The sequence below is a fragment of the Scyliorhinus torazame genome, chromosome 9 (assembly GCF_047496885.1).
Source record: "Scyliorhinus torazame isolate Kashiwa2021f chromosome 9, sScyTor2.1, whole genome shotgun sequence".
NCBI classification, from domain to species: Eukaryota; Metazoa; Chordata; class Chondrichthyes; order Carcharhiniformes; family Scyliorhinidae; genus Scyliorhinus; species Scyliorhinus torazame.
The window spans coordinates 81,347,981-81,372,632 of NC_092715.1; the positions used below are offsets into that span (position 1 = coordinate 81,347,981).

General features: G+C 46.4%; 1 protein-coding gene across 1 annotated transcript in view; it reads left to right on the forward strand.

The window, feature by feature from the left end:
• Positions 1–11,931, forward strand: part of xrcc4 (X-ray repair complementing defective repair in Chinese hamster cells 4) — a 281,034-nt gene extending 269,103 nt beyond the window's left edge. The window contains exons 4-6 of the mRNA XM_072517630.1: positions 181–347; positions 10,776–10,928; positions 11,796–11,931. Of these exons, the coding sequence (XP_072373731.1) occupies positions 181–347; positions 10,776–10,928; positions 11,796–11,931 (456 nt within the window). The remainder of the gene's footprint in view (positions 1–180; positions 348–10,775; positions 10,929–11,795) is intronic.
• The last annotated feature ends 12,721 nt before the right edge of the window (positions 11,932–24,652 follow it).

The following is a 24,652-nucleotide window of genomic DNA, read 5'->3' on the forward strand; positions in this document are numbered from 1 at the left end:
GGTACTTGCTGCACCATTATTAACTTGTACTTCCAACATTTGTGGCATGATGGGAGAGGTAAAAATTCCAATTCACCCACTGCTTCAGCAATTTCTGGGCCAATTTTAAAGTTTAGAAAATCCGTGCTTTAGGTTTCCATTTTGGACTTGGTTGACCATTTTCCCTGTGTTTCTGTTCAGTTTAAGCTTGGCTCTGTTGAATTGCGAAAAGTCTTGGACTCAGCAGAGGTCATTAAGGAACTCATCAACTATGTGTTACACTGCAACGCAGAACTGCGAGACAAAAATGAGCACCTGCAACAAGAGAATAAGCGACTGTCGTGTGATCGTAATTACAGCTTGAAAGAGTAAGTTGTAGCCTAAAGGTCTCTGAAATTAATGCTTATATATGATATATTTTCAAGTCAAGAATAAACTTTTAAAGAACGATTCTGAGCTTTTTCAATTATGATTTTGTGATGTATGTAAAACTTAGTGAAACTACCAACTGTGACATTCAATACACTGGTTCTGAAGCTGGAATTACACTACAGTTTTCAAACTGCACAAAATCTACAATAACTTTAGCAATAAAAACAGAAAATGTTGGAAACACTGAGTTGGACAAACAGCATCAATTTCTTTTTCTTTACCGTTGCTGTCTTACCTACTGAGTATTTCCAGATATTTCTGGTGTTATTTTAGATTCCCAGCATCTACAATATTTTGCTTTTATAATATCTTCAGTAATGTGATAAAATTACACATTTTATGTTTTAAATAAAATTCTTCAGGCTAAATTTTTAAAAATAAATCTCCTCTGCTCAGTTGAATTAATTATCTTTAAATTGCACCAGGGCCTTGTTGTTATTGTCTAATAATAATAATCTTTATTGTCACAAGTAGGCTTACATTAACACTGCAATGAAGTTACCATGAAAAGCCCCTAGTCACCGCATTCCGGCGCCAGTTCAGGTACACGGAGGGAGAATTCAGAATGTCCAAATTACCTAACTGCACGTATTTCGGGACTTGTGGGAGGAAACCAGAGCACCCGGAGGAAACCCATGCAGACACGGGGAAAATGTTCAGACTCTGCACAGACAGTGACCCAAGCCGGGAATCACACCTGGGACCCTGGCGCAGTGAAGCAACAGTGCTAATCACTGTGCTACTGTGCCGTCCATTGTATTAACAATGATGTCACTGCCTTTCACATGGTTGTGAGAAGAGTCCTACTCAATGAAATGAGAATTTTCTGCGATTTCTGCAGAACATACTCAACATCATCCATTTCATGAAAAACAGACCTCGGTACTAACTCTTCTAGATCATGAAAAGAATTGTAGCAGACTTACAAATTTGGCTGCAATGTAGAAAAATTGTTTCTATATTGTTCAAAGTTTTGTTCTTTATGAATGTGATACCAAAGAGATCAAAAAACTAGACGCTTTTCCTTCAATAAACCACAGAACAGAATTTGGTCCAATTAGACGAAGAAAATTACTGTAGATATTGGAAATCTGGAAAGAAAACCCAGAAAATGGTGGGAATACTCAGCAGGTCAGGCAGCATCTGTGGATAGAGAAACAGAGTGATGTTTCAGGTTAATGACCTTTCATCAGAACTGGGAAAAGTTAGAAGGTAATCGGTTTTAAGTAATGATGTGGCGATGCCGGCGTTGGACTGGGGTGAGCACAGTAAGAAGTCTTACAACACCAGGTTAAAGTCCAACAGGTTTGTTTCGATGTCACTAGCTTTCGGAGCGATGCTCCTTCCTCAGGTGAAGTCACCTGAGGAAGGAGCAGCGCTCTGAAAGCTAGTGACATCGAAACAAACCTGTTGGACTTTAACCTGGTTTTAAGTAAGTAAAAGGGCGGGAGTGTAGAAAGTGGGAAGAGGACAAAAGAGAAGGTCTATGATGGGGTGAAAAATAGGTGAGATTAGTTGGTGCAAGGTCAAAGGGAGTGGAATTAGGACAAGTAAAAGAAGATGTGTCTGAAGGACTCATGTAGAAAATGTCAGAATTATGCAATGAGATTTATTTTGAGCACCAGAAGTTAATTGGGTTAAAGTATATATGAAATACTGCAAATTGATACTTATTTGATTAATGCATAAATGTCCATGGTAAGCAAGTTACTTACTGAAAATAATTGAATTGTACACTTTTACATGTGGCACACAAAAATGATTAGCTGTAACTGTAAACTTTCAAAAAGCAGCTTTTGAATGGCTACCTCAGGAGTATATTGTTGGTTGCACCAATCACAGATCAGTATGATATTGGTAGTTCAGAGTTGTACTTTTATATTTGCCTTTAATAAAGGTATAAAATCTGCATACTGTTTGAATATCAGCCATTTTTTGAAGGACGACAAAATCATGTCTATTTTAGCTGTAATATTTTTAATGTCTAAAGTTAAACAAAAAGGGTGACCTTGAGTATCTGAAGTCACATTTGGTGCAATATGATTCAGGATAATTAGAAGATGCAGCTGGAATCTCAGAATCATTCAACTGATCAGGAAGACCTTGGTCGTAATAACCATTTTTTTTACTGGTCCTTGAATTATCAACAATTCTTCTTTTAATAACAATCATATTTTATACTGGTAATTCCACCAGCTTTGGCTTAATCTAGTTCCTAATGACCGATTTAGTGTGGGAATGTTTTAATAATGTCTTTTCATTCATTTAAAAGTAAACACATGTGGGTTATAGACTTTGGGTCAAAGTTAGGCCACACTACCCAGGCTGTAAGTTTACTACATCTAGCTTTGTTGTGAGCATAATGAATTGTATATTGGTGTGTACATTACAGGATGCTATTAATCCTACTTTCAGAAATAAATCAATTAAAAAATATATATTTGAAACAAATGCATCAAATAACTTTTTTAAGAAAGGAATAATCTGATGTAATGTTTTCATCAATCATTGTCAAGTCTTCAAATTGTTCATATAATCTCTGTAGTCCTAGTTATTATAGTGAAATCAAAGACTCAAGCTAAACTTTTAGTATCTGTTGGTGAGTTGGCTCTCCACAGAATTACTCAAGGAACTTTAATTGCAATCGCATTATTTTGTTTCTTTTGAAAAGCTGATTACTTTATTTTCTCTTTTCTGAAATCTTACTGTCATCGGCAGGGGGCGGGGACAATCGTTTGGGAATTCCTGCTGGCATAAATCACGTTTTTGGGCTCCAATAGGATTTTCTGCTTCCCCCCCCCTCAAAAACGGGACCATAGACTTCCGGGTGCGGCGATGACCAGCTGAGTCGCACGTTTCGGCAGCTCCCGGTGAAACGGACTTTTGGGCTCTTGATAGGAGCCCCAACGGCAATTTTGACGGCTAAAAACACTGTGCGGTAAACCAGAAGGGAATCCCCCCTGGATACGGATGGAAAAAGGAGGAGAAAGTGGCCGGATTGCAGTGGATCCTTTAGAACAGCGGCAAGGAAGGCAAGCAAAAACCAAGATGGCGTCGGAAGGTGGCAGTTTAACATGGGGCCCTGAACAACAAGAGTTCTTGAAATGCTGTGTGGAAGAGCTCAAAAATGAAATGAAGAAAGAGCTGTTCGCCCCGATACTACAGGCGATCGAAGGGCTAAAGGAGGAACAAAAGACCCAGGAGCGGGAGCTTCGGGTCGTGAAGGCAAAGGCAGCCGAGAATGAGGACGACATACAGGGCCTGGTGGTGAAGACGGAGACGCATGAGGCACATCAGAAACGATGTGTGGAAAGGTTGGAGGCACTGGAGAACAATGCAAGGAGGAACAACCTGAGGATTCTTGGTCTTCCTGAAGGTGCGGAGGGAGCGGACGTTGGGGCATATGTGAGCACGATGCTGCACTCGTTAATGGGAGCGGAGGCCCCGGCGGGTCCGTTGGAGGTGGAGGGAGCATACCGAGTGATGGCGCGAGGACCGAGAGCAGGAGAAATTCCCAGAGCCATAGTGGTGAGATTCCTCCATTTTAAGGATAGAGAAATGGTCCTTAGATGGGCAAAGAAAACTCGGAGCAGTAAATGGGAGAACGCGGTGATCCGCGTTTATCAAGACTGGAGTGCGGAGGTGGCGAGAAGGAGGGCGAGCTTTAATCGGGCCAAGGCGGTGCTTCATAAAAAGAAGATAAAATTTGGAATGCTGCAACCGGCAAGACTGTGGGTCACATATCGAGGGAGGCACCACTACTTTGAGACGGCGGATGAAGTGTGGACTTTTATTGTGGAAGAAAAACTGGAATGAGCGGGTTATTAAAAAGAACGTTTGAACAAAGTGGTGGGGCGAATGTGGGGGGCAAAGAGGGGGGTTAAAAAGGGGGGAAAGAGGAGTTTTATGTACTAATCCTGCGATGTGGTAACTTTTCTCTCTTCCACAGGAGGTGATGGGGGGAGGAGGGGAGGTGGAGGAGATGGGGCGTTGGCCATTGGGGGCGGGGCCAAGGGAGAAGCGCGGGCTTGGTTCCCGCGCTATGATAATCATGGCGGAAATAGAGAAGCAGGAAGGAGGGGGCGTCGCACGGTGCGAGCCGAGGTCACGGGGGGAAGCCGAGGTCGGCCAGAGTTTGCTGACTTCTGGGAGCAACATGGGGGGAGTAATTACGCTAGCGGGGGATCTAGCGGGGGGGGGTGGGAGGGGGGAATTACTGGGTTGCTGCTGCTGGGGAGAGGGGGGAGCTGGTATGGGAGGGGATGGGCGGGGGGGGCACCGCCTGGGGGAGATACAGCTGCGTGGGAACCGGGTGAGGAGCTGGAAAAAGGGGATGGCTAATCGACAAGGGGGGGGGGTAGGAAGCCCCCCAACCCGGCTGATCACGTGGAACGTGAGAGGGCTGAACGGGCCGATAAAGAGGGCACGGGTACTCGCACACCTTAAGAAACTTAAGGCAGATGTGGTTATGTTACAGGAAACGCACCTGAAACTGATAGACCAGGTTAGGCTACGCAAAGGATGGGTGGGGCAGGTGTTCCATTCGGGGCTAGATGCGAAAAACAGGGGGGTGGCTATATTAGTGGGGAAGCGGGTAATGTTCGAGGCAAAGACTATAGTGGCGGATAACGGGGGCAGATACGTGATGGTGAGTGGCAAACTACAGGGGGAGACGGTGGTTTTGGTAAACGTATATGCCCCGAACTGGGATGATGCCAATTTTATGAGGCGGATGCTAGGACGCATTCCGGACCTAGAGATGGGAAAGCTGATAATGGGGGGAGATTTTAATACGGTGTTGGAACCAGGGCTGGATAGGTCGAAGTCCAGGACTGGAAGGAGGCCGGCAGCAGCCAAGGTACTTAAAGATTTTATGGAGCAGATGGGAGGTGTAGACCCGTGGAGATTTAGCAGACCTAGGAGTAAGGAGTTCTCGTTTTTCTCCTATGTCCATAAAGTCTACTCGCGAAGAGACTTTTTTGTGCTGGGAAGGGCATTGATCCCGAAGGTGAGGGGAACGGAGTATACGGCTATAGCCATTTCGGATCACGCTCCACACTGGGTAGACTTGGAGATAGGGGAGGAAACAGGAGGGCGCCCACCCTGGAGAATGGACATGGGACTAATGGCAGTTGAGGGGGTGTGTCTAAGGGTGAGGGGGTGCATTGAAAAGTACTTGGAACTCAATGATAATGGGGAGGTCCAGGTGGGAGTGGTCTGGGAGGCGCTGAAGGCGGTGGTTAGAGGGGAGCTGATATCAATAAGGGCACATAAAGGGAAGCAGGAGAGTAAGGAACGGGAGCGGTTGCTGCAAGAACTTTTGAGGGTGGACAGACAATATGCGGAAGCACCGGAGGAGGGACTGTACAGGGAAAGGCAAAGGCTACATGTAGAATTTGACTTGCTGACTACGGGCACTGCAGAGGCACAAAGGAGGAAGGCACAGGGTGTACAGTACGAATATGGGGAGAAGGCGAGCAGGTTGCTGGCACACCAATTGAGGAAAAGGGGAGCAGCGAGGGAAATAGGGGGAGTGAGGGATGAGGAAGGAGAGATGGAGCGGGGAGAGGAGAGAGTGAATGGAGTGTTCAAGACATTTTATAAAAAATTATATGAAGCTCAACCCCCGGATGGGAGGGAGAGAATGATGGGCTTCTTGGATCGGCTAGAATTTCCCACGGTGGAAGAGCAGGAAAGGGTGGGACTGGGAGCACAGATCGAGGTAGAAGAAGTGGTGAAAGGAATTAGGAGCATGCAGGCGGGAAAGGCCCCGGGACCGGATGGATTCCCAGTCGAATTCTATAGAAAATATGTGGACTTGCTCACCCCGGTATTGACGAGGACTTTTAATGAGGCAAAGGAAAGGGGACAACTGCCCCCGACTATGTATGAAGCAACGATATCGCTTCTCTTAAAGAAGGAAAAGGACCCGCTACAATGCGGGTCCTATAGACCTATTTCCCTCCTAAATGTAGATGCCAAGATCCTGGCCAAGGTAATGGCAATGAGAATAGAGGAATGTGTCCCGGGGGTGGTCCACGAGGACCAAACTGGGTTTATGAAGGGGAGACAGCTGAACACGAATATACGGAGGCTGTTAGGGGTAATGATGATGGCCCCACCAGAGGGGGAAACGGAGATAGTAGTGGCGATGGATGCCGAGAAAGCATTTGATAGAGTGGAGTGGGATTATTTGTGGGAGGTGTTGAGGAGATTTGGTTTTGGAGAGGGGCATGTTAGATGGGTGCAGCTGTTGTATAGGGCCCCGATGGCGAGCGTGGTCACGAATGGACGGGGATCTGCATATTTTCGGCTCCATAGAGGGACAAGGCAGGGATGCCCTCTGTCCCCATTATTGTTTGCACTGACGATTGAGCCCCTGGCGATAGCGTTGAGGGGTTCCAAGAAGTGGAGGGGAGTACTTAGAGGAGGAGAAGAACACCGGGTATCTTTGTATGCGGACGATTTGCTACTATACGTGGCAGACCCGGCGGAGGGGATGCCAGAAATAATGCGGATACTTGGGGAGTTTGGGGATTTTTCAGGGGATAAATTGAACATGGGGAAAAGTGACTTGTTTGTGGTGCATCCAGGGGAGCAGAGTAGAGAAATAGAGGACCTACCGTTGAGGAAGGTAACAAGGGACTTTCGTTACCTGGGGAGCCAGATTGCCAAGAATTGGGGCACATTGCATAGGTTAAATTCAACGCGGTTGGTGGAACAAATGGAGGAGGATTTCAAGAGATGGGATATGGTATCCCTGTCACTGGCAGGGAGGGTGCAGGCGGTTAAGATGGTGGTCCTCCCGAGATTCCTCTTTGTGTTTCAGTGCCTCCCGGTGGTGATCACGAAGGCTTTTTTTAAAAGGATTGAAAAGAGCATCATGGGTTTTGTGTGGGCCGGGAAGACCCCGAGAGTGAGGAAGGGATTCTTACAGCGTAGCAGGGATAGGGGGGGGCTGGCACTACCGAGCCTAAGTGAGTATTATTGGGCCGCTAATATTTCAATGGTGAGTAAGTGGATGGGAGAGGAGGAGGGAGCGGCATGGAAGAGATTAGAGAGGGCGTCCTGTAGGGGGACTAGCCTACAGGCTATGGTGACAGCCCCATTGCCGTTCTCACCGAGGAACTACACCACAAGCCCGTTGGTGGTGGCTACACTGAAGATTTGGGGACAGTGGAGACGGCATAGGGGAACGACTGGAGCCTTGGGGGGGTCCCCGATAAGAAACAACCATAGGTTTGCCCCGGGGGGAATGGATGGGGGATATGGAATGTGGCAAAGAGCAGGAATAACGCAACTGAAAGATCTGTTTGTGGATGGGAAGTTCGCGAGTCTGGGAGCGCTGACCGAGAAATATGGGTTGCCCCAAGGGAATGCATTCAGGTATATGCAACTGAGGGCTTTTGCGAGGCAACAGGTGAGGGAATTCCCGCAGCTCCTGACACAAGAGGTGCAGGACAGAGTGATCTCAAAGACATGGGTGGGGGATGGTAAGGTGTCAGATATATATAGGGAAATGAGGGACGAAGGGGAGACTATGGTAGATGAACTAAAAGGGAAATGGGAAGAAGAGCTGGGGGAGGAGATCGAGGAGGGGCTGTGGGCAGATGCCCTAAGCAGGGTAAACTCGTCGTCCTCGTGTGCCAGGCTAAGCCTGATTCAGTTTAAGGTATTATACAGGGCGCATATGACTGGAGCACGGCTCAGTAAATTTTTTGGGGTGGAGGATAGGTGTGCGAGGTGCTCGAGAAGCCCAGCGAATCATACCCATATGTTTTGGTCATGCCCGGCACTACAGGGGTTTTGGATGGGGGTGACAAAGGTGCTTTCAAAAGTAGTGGGGGTCCGGGTCGAACCAAGCTGGGGGTTGGCTATATTTGGGGTTGCACAAGAGCCGGGAGTGCAGGAGGCGAGAGAGGCCGATGTTTTGGCCTTTGCGTCCTAGTAGCCCAGCGCAGGATATTGTTAATGTGGAAAGAAGCCAAGTCCCCGGGGGTGGAGACCTGGATAAATGACATGGCAGGGTTTATAAAGCTAGAGCGGATTAAGTTCGTTCTAAGGGGGTCGGCTCAAGGGTTCACCAGGCGGTGGCAACCGTTCGTCGAATACCTCGCAGAAAGATAGATGGAATGGAAAAAAGAAGGCAGCAGCAGCAACCCAGGATCGGGGGGGGGGGGGGGAGGAGGAACCAGAAGGACTCTCAGGGTTGTTAATATATACTGTATAATATGTATAGGTCGTTGCGACAGATAATTATATATTGGACTGTTAAATTATATTTTTGGAGAGTGTTACTTGTGATAAGGCAGTTGCCAATTAGGGTTAGTTTTCATTTTTGTTATTTATTATTTATTCATTTTTTGTTTATAAAATAGGTCATTGTTATTTGTGTTGTTATAATATTGTGTAAAGGATGCACAATGTACTGTGTTGGTTGACCAAAAATTTTCAATAAAATATTTATTTAAAAAAAAAACGGGACCATATCCCACCCCCCAAAGGATTTCAACAGTGTATAGCTTTGAAAATAGCATTTCATAATAAAGCAGGCATTAACACAAACCGACTTCAGTATGTTGATGCACATACTATTAGCTCTGTTAGTTTAACTATTCGATCTTTCAAAAAAGTGTAGAATATGTTGTAGTTTCTATGTTCCTGTAATGACCTATGTGAGTTGACATGTGCCTGCATGCATTTACGTAACTTCACCATTCTATGAGCTAAGTGCAGTTTCAGACACACAAATATTCCAACATTAACAAATTGCCAGTTAAAAGCTAGCCATCATGCTTTTTATTCCAATCATTAAAGTTTCTTAAGAAGAATGTTACAGAATAATTAGAGGTGTCTGATTGTCTCAGTGATCAATAAGCGTTATCTCAAATCATTACGGTGGGCTGGGCCATTGATATTCTCTCCTCCTGTCATTCATCCACAATCATGTTTGGATGTGGCAAAAGTGGACCAGTGCTGTTGTATCAGGAACCTGTGACTTGTGTGTCTGGGTGAGCTATGAGTGGATGTTGGTATTGCCGCTGAGTGAGTGTCCGATACTTTGATCTATACACCTTTACAGAACCAAATACTCTCCTATGGATAGTCTATGATTGCCCAAGAATGGGGCATCACGGTGGCGCAGTGGGTTAGCCCTGCTGCCTCACGGCGGCGAGGTCTCAGGTTCGATCCCGGCTCTGGGTCACTGTCCGTGTGGAGTTTGTACATTCTCCCCGTGTTGAGCGTGGGTTTCGCCCCCATGACCCAAAGATGTGCAAGGTAGGTGGATTGAACTTGTTAAATTGCCCCTTAATTGGAAAAAAAATGAATTGGGTACACTAAATTTATTTTTAAAAATGATTGCCCAAGAATGCTTTAACAGTTCATTCCCCAGAATTCCTCGTGCATCCCTTGTCATCATGTATGAGATCGCATTGAATTGGAATGGGGGTCATTGAGGGGGACATGGGGAGTGGGTGGAGGTGTGAGAGGTGAGGGCTAGAGAGACTAACTGTTTACAAGAAGCCCCAGAGAAGCAAGGCAGCCCTTCTATCCAGTCCACCTCAGCAATTTTCCACTCTCTTGGTCTCCTAGAATCTGCTCCTGGGGTTGGCAGGCCCAACTTCACCTGCCCTCACCCCCAAGCTAAAATTCAGTGTGACGGGCACTTTCCACTGAGGTGGGTCTGCCAAGTTGGGAAATTTCCTGACTTGAGTTACGTGCCTCCTTTGGGAAAATCTGGCCCTAACTGTCTACCTAGAATCATCACAGATGATCTTGCTGTTGTGAACATCTTACACTTTAAAAAAAAATGTAGAGTATCCAATTCTTTTTTTCCAATTAAAGGGCAGTTTAGTGTGGCCAATTCATCTACCCTGCACATCTTTTTCGGTTGTGGGAGCGAGACCCACGCAGACACGGGGAGAATGTGCAAACTCCACACGGGCCGTGATCAAACCTGGGGCCTCGGCGCCGTGAGGCAGCAGTGCTAACCACTGAGCCACCGATCTTGCACCTCCTTACCAGTAAATCAACCTGGGCTCCCTTTAATTTTTAGCAACCAAGCCACCCAAGTTTGTCGTCGGTCAGAATTCAGAACTGGTCACATGTCATTCCTCCATTTTACGCTAAATTGAAAGGACATAACTAAAAAACATAACATTCTTTTAAATTTCATATTTATAGCACTCTGACTGACTGCACTGGAGAGCCTTGAAGCACAATAATGACAATAGAAAGATCAATCATTTTAGAGTCATTATGTTGCAGGTTTTCTGAAGGATACTCTATCATTTGCAAAAAAGATTGTTGAAGCACATAATTATTCAAGTTCTTACACACTTCTTGTTATACATTCACTTTAGACTGGAAAAGTATATAAAGGCTAAAGAAGATTTGGAGCAAGACCTCTATTCACGTTTCATCTTAGTGCTAAATGAAAAAAAGGCCAAGATTCGAAATCTGCAGGAAAAATTAAAGTGCGTGGATGAGCAAGTGGAATTTAAGAGTCAGAGCAGGTATTTGTTGAGGACTTGAGTTCTGTTGCAATTGCATTCGTTTTGTTCAGGAAATAGAGTAACAGCACTTTCAGTGCAGTTTCTACACAGTTACACAGCATCTAATGTTTTTGTACTTAATTGTAAAGTCTTTCCTGAACAACATATGCCTGAACAAAACTGTCTCCAATTGTCTTTAATTGCAAATAGAATGCTTCTATGCTGAGGCAGTCTTGCAGACTAGGACATTTTCTTTTTAACCTAGCCTGGGCCAGACAGGCAGGCAGACCCTGCCATTGGCAGGCTGCCATAGCCATGGATTCAGCCATTGCCATCAGTGGTATGGGGAGGGCCAGTGGAGGGGGATGGGCACTATGGGCCATAGAGCAACCATAAAGGAGGACCCCCAACGCCTTTGAGGAACCGATTGGCAGATCACCAGATTTTACAGGTAAACTCCTTTAGCAGCAGGAAAACATTGAACTCTTCTTTGACTCCACTGTTATTTTCTGAGGCCTTTCTCCTCCAAGCCCATCTTCAGAGGGCTGGTAAAATCCAGCCTGAAGTTGAATTGTGACATCAGTTTCCAAAGTTATTAAGTTACTACACATTTTGCCTTTGAATTAACATTACAGGCATGGCTTTCATTATGACCTTCTGCTTTATTTGAGCCGGTTAAGGGTGCTAAAAACTGAAAAAGAAATGCAATGTGGTGCAATATTTTCACTGAAAATGTTGGCTCAAAATGGTTCCAATACATCATTGAATGTTGGATGCTGTGATTATGCTGGGGCAGAACAATAATGAGACTCAATAAAATGCTTCCATCAGGGCATCAAAACTGAAGACTGTTGATGAAAACATTATTTCTGTGGGAATTCCTTTTAGGACTGCTGTTGCCACTTGCCAGGAAACGTCAGTAACTGAGGAAGATTTTGATTGTAGTACTGATGAAGAAAACAAAGGCTCTGAAAACAGAACCTGGTCTCAGCCATCCAGGTCAACCAATGGTAAGGAAATTTGATCATAAGGTGTAGAGAAAGCAAGGTCAACTATGAGTTTGGGTGGATTATATTCTGATTTGGGTTTTCGTTCATAATCTTGTGAACATAATTTCATTTAAAACATTTGTCAACGCGCCGCAAATTAACTTGGAAATCTTTTGGGAGAATCGAGCCCCAATGGTTAGTGCACAGAAAAACAATCAATGTATAATTAACTGCAAAAGAAACAAAGGGGTTACACTGGAAAATAATTCTATCGATAGCATTTTCTGCAGCTTCTTTCTTTGGGTAAACTTACTCTCCTGAGCTTATACGTGTTATTTTCAGTAAGTCCTCTTTGTATGATATAGTCACTGGGCGGAATTCAATGAAAATATTTCGAAGTTCATTTATGATGGGTTTTTCAGGGAGTTCCCCACCGCTCTCTAATGACACTTTCACTTTTTTGGACCTTAAGGAGATTCTCACCGGTTTAGCCCACACTTGGGGCACGATTCTCCCAAAAGATTTCCAAGTTAATTTGTGGCGCGCTTTTCTGGGAGTTTCCCACTGGCTCTGCCGGCGAGTTCCCCACCGGTATTCAATTACACTTAGTCACTTTTATGGCTCCTGGGTAGTTTCTCACCAGTTTAGCTACACGTAGAATTTTTTTTAGCACTGGGGAGCTGAACTCGGAGATCGTGCCGCATTTTTGAAAGGATGCCCCAGTTTCCAAGTGATCTTGTCCCCCCCACCCATGGGCAATGTCACCCTCCACACAGATGGACAGTACCTCGCACCCCCCAAGTGAGGACACCCGGCTATGGGGTCCCTGGAGGTTCCCCCTCTTCAGGCCCCCCAAACCCCCTTACAGCACCCCCTCTGTTCTAGGACCCCTACCCATCACCCCCCCCCCCCCCAACCTCCCGGACGCCCTACTTACATGCCCTGCACGCCCCCATCCTTCAACCCTCCCTCCATCCTCGTTTCATGGGCATGGCCTCCCCTTGCCCCCTGACATGGACACTACCCCCCCCCCCCCAAGTGAGGACACAATGGAGTACCTTGTGGCCCCCTCTTCAGGTCCCCCCTAAGCCTCCTTACAGCATCCCCTTCCAGGACCCCCACCCATTACCCCATAACCTCCCAGAGGCCCCTAACTATGTGCCCTCCACACCCCCACCCCTTAAATATCACCTTCCACCCTTCTTTCATGGGCATGGGCCCCTCGGGCCCTGACCCTTGACAGTGCCACCCAAGCACCCTTGCAGTGCCAAGGCGCCAGCTGGGCAGTGCCAAAGTGGGCAGGGCAAGGGGTCACTCCGCACTGTCCCTGACCATCCAAGTGCCTACAATGCCCCCACCCCTCCCCGCCCCAGGAGCCATTCTGCCAAGTTCACATTCCAGGACCAGTACTGATCTGCGCCCGGCTGCAGTCTCCCTGGGGAGGGCAGTAGTTCCCGGGTAGGTAGGCCTGAAGTAGGTTTAAGATCTACTTCAGCTTTTTGGACTGAGTTCCAATTCCGACACCTCGGAGGACTTGGGTTTATCCCACGAGGCATGAAGACTGCTTGGAGGCCTGCGGAGAAGGCTTCACCTGGGATCTACTGGCCGCATTGTGCTCTCGCTCGAGCGCAACACAGCCACAGAATCACATCCAATTGATACCCTGACAATTGAAGAAGCAGTGTGAAGACAATTACTTCTTTTATTCTTTGTAGAGCATGTGTGTGAAAATTTTAGCTTTTCAATTGAGACGATCTAGTACCTCATTCCGAGCGTAGCAACTACCACTGGGCTTTTGGCTTTTTGAGTACTTGGTCAGGGGTGACGAGGGAATGGGAGTGTGGTTGTGACTCGGGCTTGGAGGGATGTCCCTGAAGGAACTCTCCTCCATCTTCATCCATTCTGCTCCCGGTTCCTTATCCCATTCTTCACTCTTTCTGCTGTGGCCGCCCAGTGGTAGAACTTTAGGTTTGGGAGTGCAGGCTTCCATTTTTCTCTTGCTTGTAGGACCTTTTTTTTGGATCATTGGGTTTCTCCCTCACCCCACCCTCCACCACAAAAATTTGTCTACCGTATTAAAGAAGACCTTGGGGATGTAGAATGGAAGAGGAACCTGGGCAGTATGTTCATTTTGATCGTCTGCACTCTCCCTGCTAGCGAGAGTGGGAGTGCTTCCCACCTGTGCAGGTACATTTTGGACTCCTTTAGGAACTACATTGTCCCGTTTGTGCTGGCCTGGGGGTTTGAGATGTAGAAGAGCAGGTGATCTGCACAGAGTGAGACTCTATGCTCTCTATCCCAGTCTGGATACCTCCCCACCCCTTTCTTTAAAAAAAGAAAAATTCCCATTAAGAGGAAAGTTAGTGTGGACAATACACCTACCCTGCACATTTTTGGGTTGTGGGGGCGAAACCCACACAGACACAGGGAGAATGTGCAAACTCCACACGGACAGTGTCCCAGGGCCGGGATCGAACTTGGGACCTCGGCGCCATGAGGCATCAGTGCTAACCACTACACCACCATTCTGCCCCTCTCTATCCCTTTGACATCCTGTGAGCGATTACCAATGGCTCAATTACGAGACCAAACAGCAGTGGGGACAGCAGGCACCCCTGCCTCGTGCCTCTCTGCAGCTGGAAGTATTTAGAGCTGGTGGTGTTTGTCCGTGCGTTCACCATGGGAATGCTGTACAGTAGTTTCACCCAAGAGGTGAACTCTGGCCCGAACCCAAACCATTCCAGTACCTCTGTGAGGTACTTCCACTCAACTCTGTCGAAAGGCCTTTTCTGCGTCCAGGGAGATGATCACTTTTGCTGTTCTCCCACCGGAGGGGGACATTATCGCGTTCATCAGGTGCCTGGTGTTCGATGTTAGCTGCTTGCTCTTGACAAAGCCCGTCTGTTCATCCGTGACTAATAATGTAAGTAATATTACATGTACTCAGTAGTGTGACCTCCCACCAGCAGGTGGCCATGTACTCAGCAGGGTGACCTCCTACTCGCAGGTGGCGTTCAATATAAGTCAGGTGACTTCCGGTTACCAGCAGAAGGTTGTAAGGCATACATGAGGACAGTCGTGCATAAGGGTAGTTCCAGGAGAGTCCAATGTTTGGATTTGGATTTGTTTGTTGTCACGTGTACCGAGATACAGTGAAAAGTCATGTAACTCTATGATAACTTGGTCTACATCTGATTGTTACCTTACCACGTGTGCATAATAAATTCTAGTTCTGTCTAAGTCACCAGAAGTTCTGTAGATTCATTGCTAGACAAGAACACGGAACACAACATGGTACCAGAGTGCTGAAGATTTGAGGGTAACGTCTGAGGAGACAAAGTTGAATTTGGCTTAAGAACCAACCTGGTGAACTGTGCCCTTTGGCGACTCAGCGCAATAGAAGATACTGAAGTTCAAGATGGAAGGTTTGAAGGCACTTCACCAGCTTCAAGTATCGGGTAACGTAAACGAAAACTGGCGAGTCTTTAAACAGCAGTTTAAAGTCTATGTTTCAACCCTTGGCCTGCAGGCACAGCCTGACGAAAGGCGAATTGTGTTGCTGCTCACAGTGGTGGGCCCGCAAGCAATTGAAATATGTAATGCTTTTGACAATGAGGAGGACAGCAAGAGATACGATGAAGTCATTGGGTACTTTGATCGACATTGCTCCCCCAAAACGAATGAGACATTCGAGAGATACATGTTCCGTACGCGTACCCAGAAGCCTGGTGAATCTTTCAACTGTCACTGACTTTAGGCTGAAGGCTGTAATTTCAGTAGCCTGAAACTTTCTATGATCTGTGACCAAGTTGTGCTTGGTATATCAAATAATAAGCTGCGTGAGAGACTGCTGTGGGAAGAAGATTTGGTATTGGAACAAGCAATAAAGATTTGCCATGCGAGTGAGTTAGCTGCACAGCAAATCAGCACACTCAGCTCAAAGCATTTTGACGCCAACATAAAGGAAGACGCCAGCGCCATTAGTGCTATGACGTATGTCATAAAAAAACATGGTCTCAGTGTGGGCGGCCATTTTAAGCGGCTGATAGGAGCCAGAAATGTGGCAATCGACATGGCCCATGGCATTGTCCGGCCTTTGGAAAGGTTTGTGCCAGGTGCGGCCCTGTTGGTCATTTTGCAAGACGGTACTTTGCCCGTCCAACAGTGGACCAAATCAGATTGGTTGACGCGGTGGATGAGATCTCTCCGGACAAACAGTTCTTCATCGATCTCATCACAACCAAGGACCAGAAGAGTCTGACCCATAAGGATGAAGATATAAGCTCAAAAATAACGACCCTACTAAGGGCAAACCTGAAGACATCAAAACCAGGTGGAAAACAATGGCGTTCTTGAATGACTCATTATAACGCTGAGACCTCAACATCCTAAAGAGAGCCAGCCTCCTCAGTCTGTCCGCTTTGCTCAGGCTGGATGTGCAGCCGAAAGTCGTTGATCGGCCACGACTGCCGACATACCACGGTACAAAAAAGATGGAGACGTTCGGTGAATGTGAACTAGAGCTTGGCGTAGAAGACAAGACATACATGTTACCATTTTAGTTAGTGAACATGAAAATTGAGTTAATCGTAGGAACAGATGCATGTGACACCCTGAACTTAGTTGAGTGACTGTACGTTCCAGAAGTGGGTGGCTAGTCAAATACGACAAGTGTGTCAGCTATTCAGCCTATTCCAGTTTTGGATAGAGTGATATTTGTCACATAGGATATTCTTAGGAGCAGCAGAGATCAGAATATTATACAGCCTTTTTTCATTAGAATCCATGATTCTCCTTTCTGGGAGACACAGAATCAGAAAAAAAGGATTAGACTCTTAAGGCTCTCTCAAAGTCCCTCTCCGGTTCCCTCACGAATAGGATTGAATCTTGACACAGGCCCATAGATAATGTATATATTCGTCTTCAACTACCTGACACTTTAGGCACATTAAGAATAAGGCAGGATCAAATCTCTGTGTAAGACGAGGTGTAATTTGAGTACGGTGAAGTATCTTGAACTGAATCTCCTTCACCTTATTGCAAACCAAAGTTTTACTGGCATAATCCCATATGTTACCCCATGTTTCCTCATCAATCATGATGGCTAAGTCCTTTTCCTATGTCTGCAAGGCTTTCAGCATGGTGATGCAGGGTCTTGAGTTCAAATTGTCATAGAACCTACTAATTCAGCATGGTGATGCAGGCACTTGCGTTCAAATTATCATAGAACTTACTAATCAATAGTTTAAACTCCACAGAATTCAGGATTCTTTCCACTGGGGAAATTGAGGAGTCAAGGCGCACGGATGTCTTCTTAAGGATAAAGTCGATAAGCTATAAATACTTAACAAAGGATTGACTTGAGATGCCAAATTGCTGACATAGCTGTTCAGAGGATGACAAGGAGGCATCTCTGAATTCACCTCCCAGTCTACGAATGACCAGAATTGAACACTGTACTCCAAGTGTGGCCGAACTAAGGTTCTATACAGCTGTGCAACATGACTTGCCAATTCTTATACTCAATGCCCCGGCCAATGAAGGCAAGCATGCTGTATGCCTTCTTTACTACCTTCTCCACCTGTGTTGCCCCTTTCAGTGACCTGTGGACCTGTATACCTAGATCTCTCTGACTATCAATATTATTGAGGGTTCTACCATTCACTGTATATTCCCTACCTGCATTAGATCTTCCAAAATGCATTACCTCACATTTGTCCGGATTAAACTCCATCTGCCATCTCGCTGCCCAAGTCTCCAAATGATCTAAATCCTGCTGTAGCCTCTTGACAGTCCTCATTGCTATCCGCAATTCCACCAACCTTTGTATCGTCTGCAAACTTACTAATCAGACCAGTTACATTTTCCTCCAAATCATTTATATATACTACAAACAGCAAAGGTCCCAGCACTGATCCCTGCGGAACACCAGTCACAGCCCTCCAATCAGAAAAGCAGCCCTCCATTGCTACTCTCTGCCTTCTGTGACCTAGCCAGTTCTGTATCCATCTTGCCAGCTCATCCCTGATACCGTGTGACTTCACCTTTTGTACCAGTCTGCCATGAGGGACCTTGTCAAACGCCTTACTGAAGTCCATATAGACAACATCCACTGCCCTACCTGCATCAGTCATCTTTTTGACCTCTTCGAAAAACTTAGTTAGTGAGACACGACCTCCTCTTCACAAAACCGTGCTGCCTCTCCCTAATACGTCCATTTGCTTCCAAATGGGAGTAGATCCTGTCTCGAAGAATTCTCTCCAGTAATTTCCCTACCACTGACGTAAGGCTCACCGGCCTGTAGTTCCCTGGATTATCCTTGCTACCGTCCTTAAACAAAGGAACAACATTGGCTATTCTCCAGTCCTCTGGGATACCACCTGAAGACAGCGAGGATCCAAAGATTTCTGTCAAGGCCTCAGCAATTTCCTCTCTAGCCTCCTTCAGTATTCTAGGGTAGATCCCATCAGGCCCTGGGGACTTATCTACCTTAATATTTTTCAAGATGCCTAACACCTTGTCTTTTTGGATCTCAATGTGACCCAGGCTATCTACACACCCTTCTCCAGACTCAACATCCACTAATTCCTTCTCTTTGGTGAATACTGATGCAAAGTATTCATTTAGTACCTCGCCCATTTCCTCTGACTCCACACACAGATTCCCTTGCCTGTCCTTCAGTGGGCCAAGCCTTTCCCTGGCTACCCTCTTGCTTTTTATGTATGTGTAAAAAGCCTTGGGATTTTCCTTAACCCTATTTGCCAATTACTTTTCATGACCCCTTTTATTGGAAGTTGTGTTATAACTCTCCCCGCCTTCGCCAAGCACCCCTCCAGCCGCAGCTGGCTGTCTGTCATCTTTTGCCTCAGCACAAGTGATTAGCACTGTTGCTTCACAGTGCCAAGGACCTGGGTTTGATTCCCGGCTTGGATTACTGTCTGTGCGGAGTCTGTATCTTCTCCCCGTCATTCTCCCCATGTCTATGTGGGTTTCCTCCAGGTACTCCGGTTTCCTCCCACAAGTCCCGAAAGACGTGCTTGTTAGGTGAATTGAACATTCTGAATTTTCCCTCAACGTACCCGAATAGGTGCCGGAGAGTAGTGACAAAGGGATTTTCACAGTAACTTCATTGCAGTGTTAATGTAAGCCTAATTGTGACACTAATAAAGATTATTATTAAATTATCAGCCCGTTAGCATAAGCCTTGCTCATCTCCCACAAAATGAAGGGGGAGATAGCTGGGGTCTACTTAACCAAGAGGAAAAACTCAAACTCTTTTTTTAAAATGGGCGATCGATGATGTATCTTTTATCAGGGAGATATCAAACCTTCATGTTCTCGATCGGGGTTTGAGCTGTCAAGCAAAAATTCAAAGAAAATGAGGGCATGGTCCAAGACTAGAATGCTGTGGACACCAGTTCAAGATCATCCTTGGCTCAAACAAATTGTCAATTCTAGTGTGACATTGATACAGGGCTGAAAAAAAAAAGTGAAATCCCTACCCCAAGGGGCTAAAGTCCTCCAAATATCTACATAATCCACCTCCTCACAGGCAGAGGCCAAAGCCCGAGCCTGCATCGTGGGGTGTTCTTGGTGACCAGGAGCTTATCTACCGGGGATTCAGATAGCAATTAAAATCGCCAGCCACAATCGAGTTAGCCAAGGCCAACTCTGCAAAATCCCCAAAAGCCTTAGTAATGAACTCCAGGATATAATTCATGGGTCTGTAAACATTCATTAATAAAACCATGCACCGCACCTCTAATGATCACATAGCAACCGCCCGTGTCTTTAGTTAAGGTTTCAACCCTAAAAGGGACATGCTTAATAATAAGGATATCCACTCCCCTGTTGGTTGATGAAAAGGATGCAATGAAAACCTGCCCCACCCAATCTCGCTTCAATTTTAAATTACTTTCTTGTAATAAGACTATGTCGACCCTTTCCTTAAGAAAGGAGAGGACCATTTTCCTCATGATTGAATGAAAACAAAAGTAGTCATCAGATTATCGAATGACTTGATGGAATTCTTGGATACAATTTTTAGGGTTCCAGGATAAAACATAGAATTACTCACTCCAATAACCTTGAATTTCCTTCGAACTTTATTGATGTTCTGACGCTTGGCTTGTGTGCTACCAAGAAGTCCCGGAAGAAAGAAATCCACATGGAGCCAGTTCCCACCTCGTTGTGCCATCCTGAGGACCTTCTGGCAGTTTTTACTGTTGTGGAAGTGAATGATTCAGGGCTTGGGGTGTAAACCATGTATCTTACATGTATCCCGTTATTTTAAGAGTCAGACAGGCAATAATAGCACAGAAGACCATTCGTCCCATTCAGTCTCTGTCAGCATCCGTGGAGCAACCCAATTAGTGCCATTCCCTCGCTCTGTCCCGATGACCCTGCAAATTTGCTTCAAATGACCACACAATTTCCTTTTGAAATGACTGACCATCTCTGCTTCCACCACTCTCATGGACAGCAGGTTCCAGGTAAATACCACATGTTGGGTAAAAAGGTCTTCTTATTCGCTGTACATTTTTGCTCAAAACCTTGGGCGGCATGAATCCCGCCCGGCTGCCGGATTCTCCGGAGCCGGTTTTTCGGCGCGGGCGGGAATCTCGCTGTGCCGGTCGGGGGCCGTTGGCAGCGCCCCCCCCCCCCCCCGGCGATTCTCCAGCCTGCGATGGGCCGTACCGGCGGGACCTGGTTCTGCGGACAGCCTGCGGAGTCCTCTGGGGAGGGGGCGCCTGGGGGAATCTGGCCCCAGGGGGGGCCCCACGGTGCCTGGCCCTCGATTGGGGCCCACTGATATGCAGGTGGGCCAATGCCGTGGGGGCACTCTTTCCCTCCTCGCCGGCCGGTGTAATGGTCTGCCAAGGCCGGCGCGGAGAAGAACCCCCCTGCACATGCGCTGGGATGACGGCAGCACACTCTGGTGCTCCCACACGTGCGCCAACCCGCGCCGGCCGGCGGAGGCCCTTCGCCGCCGGTTGGCGCAGCGCCAACCCCGCTGCGCCTGCCTAGCCCCTGAAGTGGCGGATTCCGCACGTTCCGGGCGGCCCGACGCCGGAGTGGTTCACGCCACTCCTCGGTGCCGGTACGACCCGCTCTGCCGGTTAGGAGAGAATCCCGCCCCCTATATCTGCGTCCCTGCAAATGGGAACATTTTTTTCTTGTCTATCTTATCCATCCCTGCCCATAATCTTGTACACCTCTATCAAATCTCCCCTCTATTTCCTATGCTCCAATAAGAACAACCCCAGATTCTGCAACCTAATTCCCCTTTGCTAAAGCCATGCTACCTCTCAAGGATGCTCGCATCCTTCCAAAAGTGTGGTGACGAGAACTGTGTGCCATATTATAGCCGTCCACTAACCAGAGCTAGATTGAGCATCACCTCTCCACTTTGTACTGAATTCCTCTACAGTATTTATGACGCCCAAGATTCCATATCTTGTTCTTCGAAAATCTAGTCTTGTTTGTAATTAGCACTAACTGGAAAGTACTGTGCAAATAAGCAAGTGGAGCATGTTTCTTCCACCCTCAGGTAGGATGACACTCTACTGAAAGAGCTGAGTCATTAGCTAACTAGTTCATTCTGGTTGCTATGACTGCTGTTCAGTTTACTAAAAATTCAGTGTTCTTTTATGCAGCCTTGCAGTTTGGAACTGAGTGTATACCTGGAAATTTGGTGAGAAGGGGGAGGAGATGTTCCTTTACTTTTGATTTTTTTTTGTTACTTTTTCACCCTGTTAGGATCAGGGAAATAAACTAGTTTGGTGAGTAGGTGGTAAATGGTTATCATAGAATCTACAATGCAGAAGGAGGCCATTCGGCCCATTGAGTCGGCCCCGGTGCCTGGAAAGAGCACTCCACTTATCCCCACACTTCCACCCTATCCCCGTAACCCAGCAACCCCACCCAACCTTTTTTGGATACTAAGGATAATTTAGCATGGCCAATTCACCTAACCTGCACATCTTTGGACTGTGGGAGGAAATCGGAGGACCCAGAGGAAATCCACGCACCCGGAGGAAACCCACGCAGACACATGGAGAATGTGCAAACTCCGCACAGACAGTGACCCAAGCTGGGAATCGAACCTGGGACCTTGGAGCTGCGAAGCAACAGTGCTAATTACTGTGCTACCGTGCCACCCATCTATTCTATTCCTAGGATTTAATATATTATCCAACTTGCAATGAGGGTAATGAAATATATATTTTTTAATAATTGAATAATATGATTAAGTCGTTAATTAGAACACATGATGATGTGTCGTGGCTGCAGCATGTGCGAACTCCTGGTTGACAGTGTGATCCAGGGTAAACGCATCTGCATGTTTTCAGCTGCAGGAACTTTGGTTCAGAGTCTTTGAGCTGGAGACTGAGATGCAGATTCTGTGACACATTTGGGAGGGTGAGAGTTTCAACATTTTTTTATTCATTCATGGGTAGTGGGCTTCACCACCTGGGCCAGCATTTATTGCCCATCCCTAATTGCCTTTGAGGGAGCAGTTAAGAGTTAACCACGTTGTTGTGGATCGGGAGTCACATGTAGGCCAGACCATGTAAGGATGGCAGATTTCCTTCCCTAAAGGACATTAGTGAACCAGATGGGTTTTTACAACAATCAACAATGGTTTCATGGCCATCATTAGACTTTTAATTCCAGATTTTTATTGAATTCAGATTTGAACCTGAGTCTCCAGAGCATTACACTGGGTCTCTGGTTTACTCGTCCAGTGACAATACCACTATGCCGCCGCCTCCTCCTCGACGCTTTATACCAGGAGGCAGTTTCACTGGACTGGATGGACTACACCCCAGGTTCCTAAAAGAGATAGCTGAGGAAATTGTGGATGCATTGGTGGTGATCTTTCAGGAATCACTGTAGGCAGGAAGGGTCCCAGAGGACTGGAAAGTGGCTAATATAACCATTGTTTAAGAAAGGAGGGAGGCCGCTTAGCCTGACTTCGGTCATTGGTAAGATTTTAGAGTCTGTTATTAAAGATGAGATTGTGAAGTACTTGGAAGTGCATGGTAAAATAGGACTGAGTCAGCATGGCTTTGACAAAGGTAGGTCAAGTCTGACAAATCTGTTAGAGTTCTTTGAGGAAGTAACAAGGAAGTTAGACAAAGGAGAACCAGTGGACGTGATTTATTTAGATTTCCAGAAGTCCTTTCACAAGGTTCCACACAGGAGACTGTTAAATAAGCTAAGAGCCCATGGTGTTAAGGATAAGATCCTGGCATGGATAGAGGATTGGCTGACTGGCAGAAGGCAGAGAGTGGGGATAAAGGGGTCTTTTTCAGGATGGCAGCCGGTGAATAATGATGCGCCTCAGGGGTCTGTGCTGGGACCACAATTTTTCACAATATACATTAATGATCTGGAGGAAGGAACTGAAGGCACTGTTGTTAAGTTTGCAGATGATACAAAGATCTGTAGAGGGACAGGTAGTATTGAGGAAGCAAAGGGGCTTCAGAAGGATTTGGACAAGCTCGGAGAGTGGGCAGTGAAGTGGCAAATGAAATACAATGTGGAAAAGTGTGAGGTTATGCACTTTGGAAGGAGGAATTTAGACATAGGCAATTTTCTAAATGGGGAAATGCTTAGGAAATCAGAAGCAGAAAGAGTCCTTGTTCACAATTCGCTTAAGCTTAGGTTCAGTCGGCAGTTAAGAAGGCAAATGTAATATTAGCAATCCTGTCAAGAGGGCTAGAATACAAGACCAGGGATATGCTTCTGAGGCTATGTAAGGCTCTGGTCAGACCCCATTTGGAGCACTGTGAGCAGTTTTGGACCCCATATCTAAGGAAGGATGTGCTGGCCTTGGAAAGGGTCCAGAGGAGGTTCACAAGAATGATCTCTGGAATGAAGAACTTTCTGTATGAGGAACGGTTGAGGACTCTGGGTCTGTACTCGTTGGAGTTTAGAAGGATGACGGGGGATCTTATTGAAACTTGCAGGATACTGCGAGGCCTGGATAGAGTGGACGTGGTGAGCATCTTTCCACTTGTAGGGAAAACTAGAACCAGAGGACACCATCTCAGATTAAAGGGACGATCCTTTAAAACAGAGATGAGGAGGAATTTCTTCAGCCAGAGGGTGGTGAATCCATGGAACTCTTTGCCGCAGAAGGTTGTGGAGGCCAAATCACTGAGTGTCTTTAAGACAGAGCTAGATAGGTGTCTTTAAGACAGAGATAGATAGGTCCTTGATTAATAAGGGGATCAGGGGTTATGGGGAGAAGGCAGGAGAATGGGGATGAGAAAATATCAGCCATGATTGAATGGCGGAGCAGACTCAATGGGCCAAGTGGCCTAATTCTGCTCCTCTGTCTTATGGTCTTATGGTCTTACACCACTTAGAATAGGATCTTCTGATTTGAAACAAGGGCATGACTGCGAGTGAGCAGGTAAGGGGCCCCAGAGGGCAGGAGTGCAGAAGCCTCATCCTTTTTCATTGACCAGTAAGAAGTCTTACAACATCAGGTTAAAGTCCAACAGGTTTGTTTCAATTCGCTATCTTTCGGAGCACTGCTCTTCCTCAGACCTGAGGAAGGAGCAGTGCTCCGAAAGCTAGTGATTTGAAACAAACCTGTTGGACTTTAACCTGGTGATGTAAGACTTCTTACTGTGCTCTCCCCAGTCCAACATCGGCATCTCCACATCATGTTTTTCATTGTCCAATAGGGTTGAGGTTCCCTCAGCTTGTTTGTTTGAGAGTGTAGGCTGCAGGACGGATGAG